This window comes from Drosophila rhopaloa, unplaced genomic scaffold (assembly GCF_018152115.1).
Source record: "Drosophila rhopaloa isolate 14029-0021.01 unplaced genomic scaffold, ASM1815211v1 contig_3, whole genome shotgun sequence".
Lineage (NCBI taxonomy): Eukaryota > Metazoa > Arthropoda > Insecta > Diptera > Drosophilidae > Drosophila > Drosophila rhopaloa.
In genome coordinates, this window is record NW_025335123.1 from 15280299 (window position 1) to 15297527 (window position 17229).

Genomic DNA, 17229 nt, shown 5'->3' on the forward strand with positions numbered 1-17229 from the left:
GCTGCTTTTGATTTATTGGTTTTCTTTCGACGCTTTTTATACTTTTTTATTTTCATTTTTTATGCCACCCAGCATTTCCTTCGGCTCAACTGCTGCCTGCTGCATTCTGGAGGCTCTGTCGAGCGTAAGCCGGGACCATAAAATTACATTTTCCCCTTCCCCCTCCCCCGCCAGCACCCACTTCTGCTCCTTTTCCTGCTCCTTCTTCTGCCCCTTGACCACATGGCGTATGCGCAATCTCAACGAGGCCAGTCGCGGCGCCCGAGCAACTTTTCCATATGCAAAGTGCAATGGAAATTGCAATTTTTCATGTGGCTTTTCTTTGGCTTTTGCCAGCAATTCAATCAAATGCAAAAAACAAAAAAAAGAAAAAAAAACTGAAAAAAAAAGAATACAAATAAGGGACGAGGGCACGCACTTACCTTCTTGCAGTAATCAAGCAAATCCATTTTATCACGCAAACATGTGGCGCCGGTTGTCTTCTTGCTGAGGTCCGTCACCCAGCGTCCCTCCTCTGAAAGATATTGCGGCTGATAGATTTGTCCGGCCTCGCAGAGTACGGCTATCTGGGGCTCCCATCGCGGCGAGGCGGCCTGCAAAAAATAAATATCGAATCGAGGTTAGTCTGGTATTCCAGCGGTCAATTGACTCCCATTTCCGGGAGTAACAAGTTGTCATTGTCAGAGATATTCCGGAAAATTCCCATTCCTTGCAAATGCCAACGATGCGTATGCGTAATGGGTGATATGTGGACGCAAGTATTTTAGTATTTGTATGCCTGTATGCATGTATCTTTCTCTTCGTGTGTGTGTGTGTGTGTGTGTATCTATCTGTTTTTGTGTGCCTGTGGATGTGTGAGGATGAGAATGAGGCATCAACAAAGCCAAAGACAAGACAGCAGCAAACAGCAGACAAAGACATGGCCAGGCACATTAATCATACGCCACATTGTACAGGCACAGCCCACATTTCTAAGCCCCCCCCCTCTCCCCCCTTCCCTGTTCATGACAAAGCGATAAAAAATGATGCCACATCGTTTGGGAGCCAGGCAGATACTGGAGTACTGGAATACTGGGATACTGCGAAACCGGGAGCCAAAGAACAATTAATGGCCGTCATTAGGGGGCGAGAGTGCGGGGGCGTGGCAAGTGCTGAGTTCAGGCGATTGCTTAAATGCTTCATTACCACATGACAGGACCAGCCATGTGGCCAACGGCGAAATGCCCGGAACGATGATGAATGTCCGGGCAAATTATGCATAACGATATCAATTGATACATTGATTGATTGACGGCATTGTGGCGAAAGTGCCAAAGGATAGAAACGAAGTGCAGGGAGACCACACAATGCCAAATTAAGTACAAAATGCTAAAAAAAATGGCTTTGTTCTAATCATTGATTGTTTGTCGAAACAATAAGTTCTTTAATTTGGATTCAGCAAAGGTGATCGAAGAAAGAATTTTTATTGCTTGACTGAAAATTTGATTGGATTTCCTTATAAAACTTGAATTTGAATACGTTATAAAATTTCCAATTAAGTGTCATTCACAGCTAAAAAAAAATGTTTTTGAAAAAAATCACGAGGGTAATTATTAGAAAATATATTTTGGTCAAAATCTTTTTTTTGATTTTTTAATTAAGGCCCCTAGAAATAATGGTCTTATGCTGGAATGTCATAAATCGTTGAATTTGTTACAACATTTTCAATTAAGTGGCATTCACAGCTAAAAATATATTTCGGGCAAAATCCGGAAAAAATCAAATTGGACTTGCAAACCGTATACAAACAGACAGATATGATTACATCCACTGTTTGACCAAAATTATAATACACTTTGCAGGGAAATAAAAAGAAATCATTGTTTCTATTAAACATATTTTTTTTAATTCAAATGTGCTGGGCCTCTTAAAAAGATCTATTTTATGTAAGAAAAGAAAATAACGAATCTGAATTTTCGCGCTCAGTACGACGACACTTGGCACTGTACTGAAGAAATCACCAAAGGGATAATCACCGGAGACAATTGAGGAATCACAGCGAATAGGGAGCGGGATTAATGTGCGATGGGCGGGGGGGGGGGGGGGGGTTTCGGGGAGAATTGAAAGACAATGCCGACACTGATTGCAATCAAAGCGAGTTGCTCGCCAGCCCGAGATTTCCACTCTCCAATTATGACCAGCAACAATGGGAGTTTCCCTGATCTGTGCTTTTCCTTTCAGCTAGCTAAAATCCAGAGGCTTAAGTCTCTCGGTTTTGTTTCAATTTTTTCGCGCGCACAATCAAAGTGGAGCAGACTCCGCGCTTTTCCCACCATTTTCCACCCTTTTGTTCTCGGTGTGCGTTGGTCCGAAATGCAGGCGATTCGCGGAATACAACAGCGAATGCACTCATTGATTCAGCAACTCATTCAGGCACTTGCCTGGAAAATGATCCCTCAGAATCGCGAATTGGTTGGGGACTTAATGGAGACTGTACATAAATTACAAAAAGATTATCACTTTCTTACTGCATGTACAGCAGTGTATTTACAGAATAGTAGTGTCAACATTGAATATGCTTGGAATATAATTGTAATGCCTTGCAAATGCAGTGTCCTTGAAAGCCTTTCAAATTAATGCGATAAACTGTGTCCCACTTGTAATGATTTCCAAGTTGAAATGCATTTACCCCAGAGACAAATAGAGAGCCGAAATAGCAAATGTTGCAAAGTGATTAAACATAAACTTTCCCCATTGTCGGGCACTCGTTTTAATGATGCCCTAATGCATTCATAAATACATAAGGCTCTGCCACAAAATAATTATTGATCGGAAACCCTGGGAATATGCTACATACACATACGAAGGGCCAAAAGTGCATTGAGTGGATACTGGCAAGTAATGGATACTTGCTAAAGTTCATTAAAGCCGACTTTCGGTTGCCAAGGAAGCAGCTGAAATATGCATTATACCCAAAGGCTTTTCCATTTTTCCCCGACTTTTCCGACGCCCCCGCTTCCTTTTTCCACAATTTTCTTCGCCCTTCGCTTGTCAGTCGAGCAATGTGCGATGTGCGATGTGTTTGTGTGCGCTCAACTATTTCAAAAGTAATTAAGTTGGCAAAAAGGCGCCAACGCAGCTCAGCTCAGCTTTTGTTTGTCAGTTTTGCCGCCGCTGAGCTGGGGCGAAAAATGAAAGGGGGAAAATGGTGGGGAAATATGGTGGGGAAACAGGCCAGTGACAGAGGCTGGCCAGCAATTTTTCCAGGCAATCTAATAATTCAACCAAAAACAGCAACACACGCCTGGCCAATGCCCTTTTGCACCACTGTGTGTGTTTGTTTATGCAGATTTTGTTTGGCTTTAGCCCGAGTCGGGATTGCACTTGTTGTTGTTGTTGCTGCCGTTGTTTACACTAACACCAACAATGGCATATGCCAAACAAGGGGTCAGGGGTCACAGGGGGAGAGGAAGGGGCAATAATAATGTCGCTAGCCATGGCAACGCAATGTGCAAACAAAAACACAACGACAAATTTGTTACAACGGTTGGGCGTTTGGGTTGAGCTAAAAAAAAAAGGTATCCCCAAAAGTGGCAGAGCCGTATATGTATAGAGTGCATGTCCTGCGACAATTATGCGGAATATCCTCTTTTGGCCAAGCCAAAATATAAGAGGATGGACGGGAGCAGCAGGCCTTTAAACGCAGTTCAACCAACTTAATCCTGCCATACGCTGTCACAGTGCGGAAATACGACATTAATGACATCAAAAATGGGGATTGTTTTAAATGGGGAAATATCAGGAAAGAAAATAAATGCCACAGAAACCTTTACAGATTCGAAATCGCATAATGAAATAGTTCATTTCAGAGAGGAGCGGTATATATAATAATCTAGGCACTTTCTATCAAAACACGTCCACTTTATTCAATTATTCCAAGAATGAATTATTCCAAGAATGAATTATTCCAAGAATGAATTATTCCAAGAATGAATTATTCCAAGAATGAATAACATAGGGCTTGCTTAAAGATTATGTTAAGCTTAATGTTAGCTTAACATTAACCATCGATAGTTTATCGGGCGCAAGGTGGCCTACTACATACCCTTTTTTTATTAAAGGAGACTAACTAATGGTTAAAAATTCACTATATCTTAATTGGAAATTAAATAAATAAAGAAGTTTTTTTTAATTTATATAAAGGTGCTACTCAATTTTATGTTTATATGCCTGAAAAATGCTACGAAACTAATTACAAAGCTTAAAACTATGAAAGGTTCTTGGAATAAACTCAGTCACTTGAGCTGTCACCATGCAAACAAGTTGCATAAAGATGCCCATTGTGGTTACAATTTCCATCCCATGATGAGCAGACAATTTTGCGGCTAAATATGCATAAAACCAATGACGTGGGCCTCCTGAGATTGGACTCACGGCCATAATCATCGAAGAAAGTAGTGCGGAGATGGGGAAAATCAGAAGCCGCCAAAGTGACAGGCGACAAAGGGAAATTGCAGCTGCACAGCGGTGTTAATGGGTAGGTGTTGGAGGGGGCGGAGAGGGGGAGTGGCGGATGACCGAGTGCAACATCCAAAACGCTGCCACTTGTGGCCACGCCCACCGACCAAATCCGCCCCAGCTTCCGTCTGCTGCTGTCGTTTCACTTCCTCTTTTCTCGCGCTCTGGTGAAAGGCAATCATGGTGGAAAACCACCCCCACGCCCCCCGCCCCCGTTGGAAAACCTCCGCTTTTCATCCGCACTGTTTGCTGAACAAGCTGAAAGGGCGACAAATTGTAATCAAATGCACGCATGAGTGTGTGTGTGTGTGTGTGCGTTTGTCCCGTTCGCCTCCCCTCAAAAGGGGCGTGGTTTTGTGTGAGTGCGACAGGTTTTTGCTTGTTGCCCGGCCAAAAGGAGCGGAAAAACATGCTTAATCGGGGGCAAGGGGTGGCAGGGGGCTGGCAAAATAGTGGAAAGCCATTGATTAACTTGCTGGGCGGAAAGTCAAACGGTGTACTCGCATATGGAGCTCATAAACTTGCCAAGTAATTGGAGTTTCGATCAGCGCCGAAAAGTATGCAGCAGTAGCAGCAGCATTGCAGCAGGAAATGAGGACACCGGAATGGGCGGAAAAAGCTGTTTCGAAATTAGATTGAAGAGAGTTCCCCATTTGCACTTTCGAACCAAAATCTTAAAACAGGGAAAAAGGGTTTTAAAACGAAAATATACACCAGAAATTAATGCTATAGAAAACTAAACAATAAGAAGAGTCTAAAACATTTTGAACAAAAAGGGAAAGCTAATTTTGGGCGGAGCCGAAGTTGATATTCCCTTGCAGAATATTCTATAAATTATATACTCCAAAATTATTCATATGATGCATTCTTAATACTCATAAAAAATCCCAACTTCCTAACTTAACAAACACCAAAGTTATGGCATTTCCAATCGTTCAGTTATATGGCAGCTATAGGATATAGTCGGCCGATCCCGGCCGTTCCGACATATATACTGCGTGCAAAGGAAAGAAGGGTGTGTGCAAAGTTTGAACTCGATAGCTTTAAAACTGAGAGACTAGTTTGCGTAGAAACAGACAGACGGACAGACAGACGGACAGACGGACAGACGGACAGACGGACATGGCTATATCAACTCAGGACGCGATCCTGATCAAGAATATATATTCTTTATAGGGTCGGAAATGTTTCCTTCACTGCGTTGCAAACTTTTGATCAAAATAATACCCTCTGCAAAGGTATAAAAACCAAGTAGGCGTTGAATTTGTACGCATTCAAAGCAAATTGTTTACCTTCGCACAGCAGGCAGTGTGAAATATCAGTCAAGCAACGATTTTTGAATTGAGACGACCTAGTCAATTGAGAAAATAAAATTCTATTCACAATGAGTTCTCCGGCAAAAGATAAAGTAGATACCAAAATCGGCTGTGGCAGTGCACTAGGTGACATGCGACCTGAAGAGTGGCGTCAGTACGTGCAGTTAATGGTGGAGGCGCTACCAACTCCGATTCAGAATAGAGTTGTTGTTCTGAAGAACATGCAATTGGAGAATATCAAACTGGAGAAGGAGTTCTTCGATGAGGTGTACGATCTGGAGCACCGCTACCACAAGAAGTACGAAGAGCTATTCGCCAAGCGAAGGGACATAGTCGAGGGTAAGATGGAGCCGCCCGGTGAGCAGAAGCCCAACTTCAAGGATGTGAAACCATTGGCCGGTCATGCTGGAGTCGAATTCCGTCGCAAATTGAAGGATTACAAATGCGAATTGACCGATGCAAAGGGCATTCCCGATTTCTGGCTAACTGTGTTCCGCAACACACTAATCAACGAAATGATTCAGCCGCAAGATGAGCCAGCATTGCGTCATTTAATCGATGTGTCAGTTGCATTTGACGTTGGGGTAAGGACTTGTCATTGGTATTCTATATTACTAGTAATGTAACAACTGTTTTGCAGCACGCGTTCACTTTGGAGTTTCATTTCGGCCCCAATGAATTCTTTACCAATTCGATCCTAAGGAAGAAGTACTTCTTGCGGTCATCTATTGACCAAAATGATCCGTTCGCCTTTAAAGGACCCGAGGTGAAATTCTGCCAGGGCTGCACCATTTACTGGGAGGACACAATGGATCTCACGGTCATGACATACAACGCAAAAGAAAAGGACAAGTTCGGCGTCAAACGCACCGTTGTCAAGAAGGATTGGATAGACTCCTTCTTCAACTTCTTCAATCCACCCGATTTATCAGACTATGAAAATAACGATGAGCAGTCAGCTGAGGCCGAACGGATCCTTCAAGCCGACTACAAAATTGGCCACTTCTTGCGGGTCAGGGTTATTCCCAAGGCCGTTCTCTACTTCACTGGCGACATTGTGGACTATGTGGAGGGGGCAACCCCTGAAGAACCTCCAAAGGATGTGGACCAGCCTGGCGATAAGGTTTCAGTAGGCAATCAGTGTGATTCAGAATAATCTTTACTTTAATTGCAATTCAAAATATATATACAACAAAAACTAAACAAAAACCTGTAGATACAAGCCACATGGTAAAACACAAGATCATAATAAAAACCGTTTTCATTGCAATGATTAGCATCGTAAAACATATTTTAAAGTGTTGTTGTTTTTTAATAACTAGCAAGAACTGCAAGTAAAAATAAAGGAAACAAAACTTTGTTAAAAGTATTAACTACTTTATCTAACCAAGGAGAAAAGCTCCTATTTATGCGGCTTCTTCAAGAATGCCAAGGAAAATGTAAGATATCAAAACCGCAGTCAATTCCAACTTTCGATTTAAAAACTTGAAGTCATCCCCCGCCCACAAGCGGAGGGGGCGTGGCCTGGCCAAAAGTAGAAAGTAGAAAGCAGAGAGGAAAGCAAACCGGCCAATAAGTACTTCAGGGGCTACTTATAATGGTCAAAGTGGGAGAAGTGCCGACCGTAGACGACAGAAACACAATTATGTTAATGTTTACTCGACCGTAATTAACTCAAATTTATGATATTTTAATTTCGCCCGAGCGGAACACTCGAGAGCGGTCAAAGTTGGAAAAGCTCAGGAGCAAGTGTGTGAGAAGGAAATGCGGGAAAGCGTAGGGAAAAGCGGCAACGAAACAAACAAAAGAAAATTGCGTTATAATAACACACGTAAAAAAAGTCCCCATTCCGTCGTCTGTTATGCTTAATGCGAGTTGGAGACAAATAGAATTTTAATGCAAAATAAAACGCAAAAAGTTTTTTTTTTGTATTTTTCTCCTGTTTGGTGTCCCTTTTCCTCTTTTTCCTCTTTTTCATTTGTATTCTTTGGTTCTTCGTCAGTCGGCGACAGACGAAGGAATAACAAATGACCTGATCGACGGGATAATTACAGTGCGTTTCGTGAGTATAGTATGCTTAGAACGCGAGTTATCTAAAATATAGGCAAAGTTGTTGAACGTATTTTATTATAATTTGTATTTATAAAGTAATATTTTTTTTTAATTTATATTTTAAAAAAAATTTATTTAAAAAGTATCAAATCATACAGAAAAAAGTGTTCTTGAGTCTATAAAGTCCTATAAATAATGGCGTACTTCTGAAAATTCCATTGTTTAAAATTACACATTTTGGGTGTCCCAAAATAGACTTTAAAAAAAAAAAAATTCAACAGATTTCCAGAATGCATTTTGAAAATTAAAAATTCGTGAGAGCATTTCTTTGGTAACTGTAATTTTTGATCGTTTTATGGTCCGTCAATTATGAACCGCACTGTTCGTCAGTCGCAGCCAAGTTGTGAGCAGAGTTCGGGGCATTCAAATTATGCTTTGCATGTTAAATTTGCGGACCAAACAGCCAAGCAGAAGAAATGAGCATGGGTGGGTTGCAAAGGGGGTTGGGACGTTGCAGGAGGGGAGTGGAGGTCGAAGGGGGGTCCAGGCTAACCCAGAGCAGTGGCAACCGAACACGTAGCAAGTGCAGATGAAAAAGCAGCAATGAAAACAAAAACAAATTGTGAAAAATAGCCACAAACCAGGGTTTTTGGGATCTCGATGGGGCGCGTGTATGAGTGTATGTGTGTGTGTTTGGGGGGGTGGGTGGAATGTCATGGTTGGCGGGGAGTGGGTCTGCGAGGGGGTAACTAAGTAGCGTGTCGCTTGAAGTAAGTCAAAGTTGGGAAATGGAATCGCTTTTCTTCTCTTTCACACCCGCGGCCATCTTCGCTTTTTTGGAAGCCACTGGCTAACACTCACACACACACACACACACACACACACACAGACACGGACACACACACAGAAACGGACACACACACAGAAACAGACACAGAGTCAGGGCTATTATTTATGAGTTTTCTACGTTCGCTGGTGTCTTTTGTGCATTTTCGCTTTTTGCCATTTAACTTTTTTCCATGATTTTCCTCTTTTTTTTTGTTGTCCTCCCGTGTGTTTCTGTCTGTGTTCGTGCTCCTTTTTTTTCTAGCTTCTCGTTTGTTTGTGGCTCAATTTCGAGTGTCAAAAAGCCTTGTTGTTGCTGTTTTGTTGATGATGACTCAGCACACAGAGGCGGGGTGGGCTTTTCCAGAGAGGGGGCCTAAAACTTTGTTGGCCTAGCCTGGCCTGCTTTCTCCCCGCTTTTTTGCTTTCCCTACTTTTCCGCTTGAAGCCCGAAACGTGCCTAAGAGTGTGTGTGTGCTCAGGCATATGTGTGCATTTAATTCCACTTGCACACACACACACACAAACACAAACACACCCACACGAATGCAGATCGAAAAAAGCGAAGACTGAAACTTGAAACTTTTTGGCCAAAACTTTTTGCTGCCAGTAAAAACCAAAAAACCTTTATTCATTTCATCTACGTCTCTGTCACTCACGCTGCCTCTCTTTCTCTCTGTCTGTCTTCCTTCCTCTTGCAGGTAAATCGGATGCTTTGACAGCACTCACTCACTCACTCACTTACATTCACACACGCACACACACACAAACGCATGCAAATTGAAATTAATTTTGTGAAAAGTGCCTGCAAGTATGCAACACAATTTTTCCAAGACAACTTTCCCGCACGCGTGTCTATGTGTGCCCTCTCTTTTTTATTTAACCGTATGCTTGTGTGTGTGTGTGTGTGCTCACTGTACTTTCTAATTGATGCTGCTGAAAGCACTTTTAATTACATTTGCGTGCGGCAGGATGCCCCAGGATGCTGGCCAGAGGAGGGGAAGCCCCGACCTAAAACTCAACTCAACTCAACTGGATTCGAGTGCCAGCGAATGCTCATCGACATCATCATCAAAATTGTCCTTAGCGTCAGAACAGTTGGAAATATGGGAGCAAACAATAAATGTAGATAATTTCGTACTTCGGAAAACGATAAAACATATCCAAAAATATAAAGAGTCCAATTGTAATTGTCTCAAGTTTATTCAATAATTTACATTATATAAAAATATAATAGGAAAACAAAACGCTTTATAAATACAAATATCAAGCAAAAAAAAAAATGTACAAAAATTTTAAGCCACAAATTTGATAAATACTAAAACATGTATTTCTCAAATTTGTTGTATATTTTTCAATGTTTTTTTTTGAAAACTAATAAAAAACAAAATCAATTCCATTAGAATGTAAACAAATTGTTGTTTAATCTTTTCTCTGTTGTAAGCTGTCTTTGCTTCATTTTATAAGTCTAAAATATCAAATAACTTTTGTTAATTCTTAAAATATGGGAATTTAAAATAAATGTGGTACATCAGTATTTATTGCCTCTCTTGAAACGCCAATCATCATCAGGATACTCATCGCCATCATTGGGAAGCAGAATCTGAAGAAGTTCCCCTTGGCTTCCAACAGTTTATCATCCTTGCAATGACATTTTCAATTTCAATTTTTGCACTTTTATCGGAAACTGCATTTGACCACCCAAGTCCCCTCCCAATGCCACCTACCTAATTGATTTGGCATAGCTATCTCCTGCAGGAGCTCTTCAATTATACAACTTTTGGCCCCGAAATGAAATTACTCAAGTTAGCCTCACTGTGATGCGATTCGTTTTGCATTTTCCTTGCATAATGTTTGATTCCCTCTGTCGCCTTTCTTCATTTCCCCTTTTTCATCTCGTCGCCCCCAAATAATTTAGGTCACTCCTGCTTCTTTTAAATGTCTCTCTTGTGCGGTTCATTATTCGTCGATTTGCAGCAGGTCCTTCTGCCTTTTCCTCTTCCTCTCGTTTCAATTCACTTCATCTCATCTCATTTCATTTCGATTTTTTTATTCAGCTAATTGAGTGCGAGCTGCAAAATGGTCAGGGAAATTGTGTAGGAGTGCGTTTAATGGCCCAAGATGACAATTGAAAACTCATTTGTTATGGCCTGATGTAGTTAATCGATGGTTTGCCCATTCCCCTAAAAAAAAGAGGCTATGATTCATGAAAGAAAGTGGACAGGGAGAAAGACAAAAAAAAGGTAGAATCGGGGTCGAGAAGATGGGGCTGACATTAAGGAGAAATTACTTAATGTGCTCTGGTATATAACATTTGATGGTTAATGGACCGATGGCCATTTGCCGAGCGACTTCATTTGGTTATCAAATTAAATGATGCTCCGAACAACTAAATAGTTTATAGATACCTAGATCATAGATAAAATGAAATATTATCAGTCTTTTAAAGAAAATAGTGTTTATTCTTTTCTAATAATAATGTTTTTAAATTAAGTTATTAGCTGAAAAGTCAAATTGATATATGCTATGCAGTGCTTAATTGCTAGAAATTAAATTAAAATGGAAAACACAGTCGATTCCAAAACACTCTGCCACCTCATTTTAGGCAATCAACTAAATTATCCACTAGTTTCGCCCCCAACAACTACCACTATTCTGGCCAGCGGAAAACCCCAAAACAGAACTTCGGATAAGGGAAATGGGAAATAGGAAAACCATGCGCAACGAAGTTAACTGAAAAATTAACGCTGAATCAGCAAAGCAATCAACAAAAATTACGCAACATTAATGCGCTTACAAGCAGGGATCAGCTGGGCAGAAATAAAAAGAGACGTGGATTCGCCGACCTACCATATATATTTATATAGGGTGCGTATGTATATACATACATACGTATGTATATATGCTGCAGCCGTAATGAAAATGCTGGCTAACAACATTTTAATCCTGGCCACAAATTGCTGAGGCTTAAAGCATTCGTTCGATAATAAATATGATTAATTTTATACAAAAAGCCACCGAAACAAGGCCGAAAAGTGTATGAGCGAAAGAGACAGATGTGGATAAATAGATAGAGACAGACAGCTGTACTGAGATAAGTACAGTTGGCCACAAAACATTTTGTGGCAGTGCGGGGGCTAAAAGCCTTTGGACAAAATGCAATAAAGCTGCCAAAACAAAAAACTAATCAACAAATTATGGCAGGCAAGTGGTTGCGAACAAGAGAAACTATAGGAGAGTATGGAAAGTTGGTCAATATTCAGTCAGAGAGACAGAGAGGCATACAGATCGGTGGGAAAGAGAGGGGGCGAAAAGATGGAGTGCTGCATTCTTTCGAGCTACCATTGCAATTCAATTAACTGTAAAAAACTAATTAAGTGACTCCTGCCAAGAGCATCCTTTGCAGCCTATGCATGTGTGCACTGGACAAAATTTCTGATCTTGCATTCAAATTATATATGGAAGAACTTATAGTCAGGATTATCAAAATTTTAAAAAATATTAGTGATGTTTATTTTGTGTTCAATGTTATAAAAGGGCAATTAACTTGTAATGATATTGTAATTGAAAAATTTCAGGACTTAACTGTAGATCCTGTAAAAGAGGTGTCAAAACAGTAAAAATTCAGTTAGGTTGCAGTATATATGACAAATGTTGTAACGTTGACTAAATGAAATCAGAGAGGTATGGCTTAAAAATGAAACATCCTCCTTATTTTTCTCTCTGCAAAGATTGCATGAGTATATTGCTTGCATACTTTTTGGCATAACTTTTGGCTTGGCCTCGACAACAAATTGAAATTGGAAGCTCAGGCGATGGAAGAGGAAGCCGAAGGATGGATGGGTGTGGGGGTCGGGCCAGGACTCGTGCGTGTTTCAAGATGGCGACTTCGACAACACTTGGAGCTAATGGTTTCGCAGCTCGAAGAAAGCGGAGAAATGGGAGAAAGGGGGCGGCAAATGGGAAAGAGAGCCGGTAAGGAGAAAAGTTTTCGCACCGACACGCTCCGACTGACAGCGACTAATTCCACTTCCCATCTTTTCATGGCTCCCAGCCCCTCTCCTCCTTAACTCCTTTTCTCGCATTCATTTTAATCGCACGAGCGTAAGCCAAACGGAAAGCTTTTTCAATTTGCTGCCACACACACACTCGCACGCAGGCGAAATGGAGAAGATTCTCAGATATTATGTATCTTACCTATCCGAAAAGATACTTAATCATCGGAGCGAGTCCTGCAACCTTCATCCTTCGTCCTTCGCCTTCCCGCACTGCGTGTGTTATCCGGTATTTAATAACCGAGCTTGGAACGGCAATATGAACAACAATAGCGCAGCCAGCAACAAATTCGTGTGCATAATTTATGCCTTTTAGAATAGAATTTCCTTACGCTAGAAGCTCCGGCAGATTGAGGATTTCAGGTGGGAGGGGGGCGACAGGAAGCAGCCAGTATCCAGTGGCAATCAAGTTTGAATAGCACATAGCAAAACTTCTCTGGATTCAGCCAATTATGTGAGCAACAACAGACATTTGTTGCTTGTCTTGCAAACTATGGCAAATAATGATGTCGATTTTCGTCTAAGGTATTAATTGCAAACAACAACTTATCACAAAACTATTTTTAAACTACGTACTCAGACTTCGTGGCAAAATAAGGTGCATTTCAATAAGCTATGAAGTTTTTTGGTTGAGATATATTTTTTGTTAAGGAATTCTAATACCTCACAAATTTAAAATTGGTAATACGGTTTTTTTGATATAGACAATCTACGAATAAAATTCTGTAGTAAATACAAATGCTCCTAATAATAATATTTCAAGAAAAAAACAGCATAAACAGCATTTAATCCCATTGGAATTGAATCCTTTGATTTCAGATTATCTTTACTGCACATAAGTTTTATTTTATATAAGGTAACAAAACCGTTGGAAATTCTTTATTTACTTATTCCATATTTTAGGAAAGGAAATTTTGAAAAACAAATACTTCACATCTTACTATGAATTCTTGAATGATTTGTATATAAGTTTTTTTTGTGAATCCAACATCAATTCCTTTCTGCACAAACTGTCTAAGTGCATAAGCCCTAGCAAATGGTAGCCTGCGTTCTGCAAATCGTCATCGCGTTCCCACTGATTGATTGCCCATTGAAAACTGCAGTCCGCAGTGGATTCGATGTTGACCCACTTGCGATTAGGACCAGTTCTAGTACCCCCCCCTTAAGTCTCTGAATCACTTTAAGCTACGGCATGCAGGATAATTGCGACCACAACAACTGGTTGAGGTGGTTGTGTGTGTGTGTGTGTGTGTTGGGGGGTGTTAATTCGGATAAACTGGAAAAACAGGCGAAAAACGGGATGAAAAAGCATTAGTCTGACTCCCCGAAATCTGAGAATGAGTTGGAAAATAAATCGCAGTCGCTTTGATAAACGTCGATTTAAGGCGTCGGAGCATTTGGCACACTCATTACCGAATGGGTTGGCCACTCACACACTCAAACACTCACTCACTAAAACCTACACACACTAGCTAACACACACACACACACAAAGGACTTAGAAGCACATTCACCAGATAAATGCCATGATTGAATGGCGGAAGAAGGTGGAGAACGGGGGGCGTGGGCGGAAACAGAGGGTAAGCTACCTAGTTCATTAAATCAGCTTTCCCCGTGGCCCCGCCACTACCCCCCCCCTCTGCCCCACCCTTCTGCCATTTTCCAACCCGCCAATCCCCCGACTTTCTTCTTTGTGTGAAGTCGTACTGTGAATTTCTTTGCCCCGCTTTGCTTTCTTGTTACGTTTTTCTCATTATCTCGCCCCGCTCTTTCTTTTTTTTGGAGTCAATGAATGTGTTCATTCGAAACTGCAGTGGGAAATTGGGTGGAGAAAGTAGAGGGAGGGGGCGCCGAAAGGGCGTGACTTACGTGCATAAATTACAAACAGAAGCGAGCGCATTCCCCGTCACATGGGGCGTATGCGCAATTTGGCTAAAAAAAAAAAAAGAAAAGGAAAAAATGTTGACAGCGACAAGGTGTTGGCAACACACACACACACACACCCACAGAAACACAATGATAGACATGCAATTTAAACTTTTTGCCAGCAAAAAGATTTCTCTGCCCTCCGTTTTCCCCCTCTTCCCCTGCAGGAGATTAGTGGCAAGGGGGCAGAAACTTATGCCATCGACTTCGGCCAGGATGCGTATCGAAATAACTTAAAGTGATGGCCCATGAATCACAGGCAAGGGTGAGTGAGTCCTGAGACATTTTAATTAAGTGCATCGGGGCAGGAAAAAGCTGGATAAAGGAGCCAAGAAATCGAGGCAGATTAATCGATAACAGCTGGAAAGGATTAAACTGCGTTATCTACTCTAATTGCTCATAAGTGGCTGTCAAAAGTCAGGATAGTCGAGAAAATATATACTCTAGCATCGTTTTACACAAACTAAAGTTAATATTTATTTAAATAGAAGTAGTCCATATTAATTCATGACTGATTAAAGTACCTACTAATAGATTTAATTAGCACTCAAGGTGGTAATCAGACCAATAGTACTGTGAAAAGCATATTTTAATTTAAATCCTCTACAAAAAATTAATGATGAAGTAAATATTAATTCCAAGCAATCTTTTTCAATTGAAAATAATAACTATTTTTACAGTACAGTACAGTCACCTTCGGCACCAATATGATTATTGAAATCGATAACAATCGATATGTGAAAGCTTTTATGCTGAGTGCTTGAATACGCGTGTTAATGGGTCACCAGATGGGGGCGTTCGCTTGGCTGGCAAAGAGGGGCGTGGCTGTCTGAGGACTGCAATTACTTGAGCCGGAAATGGCACTTCCCTCGCGTTCTTATCCCCGTAGTCCCCACTTCCTGTAGGTGCTCAGGGCAAATGAACTTTAATTAAATTCTTCATATGCTCCTGCGTAATTCTTTCTGCCCTTTTTGTCCTCCTCTTCTGCTTCCTTGAGCAATGCCATTATAAAATGTGGTGGTAAGGTTCTAAATTAATTTTGGGGCGTTGCAAAAGTTTTTCTTCAAGGTTCTGTCCTTGACGTTGAGGGTGTGTTTGTGTGTGTGTCTGCGGGGAGAGGAAGAGGGAGGTGCTGAAATGTGGGCAACAGAAGAATTTCTGTTGATTTTTGGTCACCCTTGGGCGGACCCTTTGCCAACTTATCTGCACCTGCATCTCAGTTTCATTTTGAGTGATTGGATGATGCCTTCCACTTTTCGCTAATCCGTTCTCGTGTAAATAAAATAAATTAAAAAAATGTTTCGTTTTATGAACTTTGCTGTCAACTTTCACACCTCTCGCACACGAACTTTGAATGGCCCTCCACTGTCATCCAGCGCCTGCAAAGGTCACAAAACTTTTTAAACATTTTCTGTCCACTGTAGGTCCATGCTTGGTCCATGATCCTTGCCAGCCCAAAAATGCCCCTTCATTTCCACCATTTCCCCCTCATTATGCGCACAATCAGCAACAGCGAGAGAGTAGGAAAAACAAACTTCATTTTGATAAAAGTAAACGAGCTTCATTTTCGAGCAGAGGAAAAAAAAAACTAAACAGAAACTTTTTCAGCTGCGCTTGCTAGCCTCCCCGCCTTTCCCCCCGAAACCCCCACCATCTCTGCCTGTTGTTGCTTTTGTCAGCTTGACGCCATTTTGTTTTCTTACTTAAGCCACCCGCCCCCGTCCCCGCCCCCTTTTCCCCAAATATTTGTGCATATTCTGCACAAAAAAAATGGAATGGCAAAGTAAACCAGAACCGGAAAAAGGGGGCAACCAAGCGGGGAGAAATGTTTAAAATTAGCACAATTAACTTTAATTGACGTAATTTTTAGTGACGCCTGCCAAGGGCCTGGAGAAGGGGGTAAGGGGGGTAGGGGGTTCTTTAGGGTTAGTTAGTTAGTTAGTTAGTTGGTTGGGTGGAGCGTTAACAAGTTCATAATGGCGAAATATGCAATTTCAGCTTTCGGACACTTTGAATGGCGTCCAAATTACACAGCCAGCGACTTCTGTGGGAATCCCCTTAAGCTCATAGAAAAGGGAGGCGGTAAACCTGAATTGTTATGATCCTCGTAAATGAAGAGCTTGTGCGGACATGAGGCACTTGAGATACCCGAACACGATGTTGGGTAGTTATGCAATCGATGGTCTAAAGTAATCGATTATTATTGATTTTTTTTATGATCGATTACAAAGTTTAAGGATACTAAGCGATTGGTAACTTATGAATCAACAGAGAACCTTGAATTAATAATATCTTAATATAGTTCAACGTGGTATTAAATTCAACGATCTACGATATTTCTGAGTAATTTATGACTATTAATTTGCCTAGTGCACTCGGCTAATGAAACGCCATCGATGGCGCGATTGATTGGCATTGCAATCGATATATCAATCGACTGGGGCTCAGGGTTTCAGGTCTTCAATCGCAGTTGATCTCCTGCCAGACGTTCGATTGGAAAATCGGAGCTATGCAAATCCCAACCAGGAGAATGGTGGGAATGGAGCGAAAGGGGGCTT

The 17229-nt window shown here is 41.2% G+C and overlaps 2 protein-coding genes across 15 annotated transcripts in view; one reads left to right on the forward strand and one right to left on the reverse strand.

Moving 5' to 3' along the window:
* LOC108047101 (amyloid-beta-like protein) overlaps positions 1-17229 on the reverse strand; it is a 54514-nt gene that overhangs the window by 19427 nt on the left and 17858 nt on the right. For all 14 annotated transcript variants that reach the window (XM_044461362.1, XM_044461364.1, XM_044461367.1 and 11 more), the window contains one exon: positions 423-593. In XM_044461362.1, coding sequence (XP_044317297.1) covers positions 423-593 — 171 coding nt within the window. The remainder of the gene's footprint in view (positions 1-422; positions 594-17229) is intronic.
* Positions 5832-7104, forward strand: LOC108047103 (nucleosome assembly protein 1-like 1-A). Its single transcript, XM_017127169.1, has 2 exons — positions 5832-6397; positions 6454-7104. The coding sequence occupies exons 1-2, from the start codon at positions 5882-5884 to the stop codon at positions 6967-6969; spliced, it is 1032 nt and encodes a 343-aa protein (XP_016982658.1). The 5' UTR covers positions 5832-5881; the 3' UTR covers positions 6970-7104.

What these genes read in the sequence shown, in the direction of transcription:
- LOC108047103 (XM_017127169.1), top strand. Translation starts at nt 5,882, where the DNA reads ATGAGTTCTCCGGCAAAAGATAAAGTAGATACCAAAATCGGCTGTGGC. An exon ending in CAGTTGCATTTGACGTTGGG is followed by an intron (nt 6,398 to 6,453) that starts GTAAGGACTTGT and finishes ACTGTTTTGCAG; the next exon opens with CACGCGTTCACTTTGGAGTT.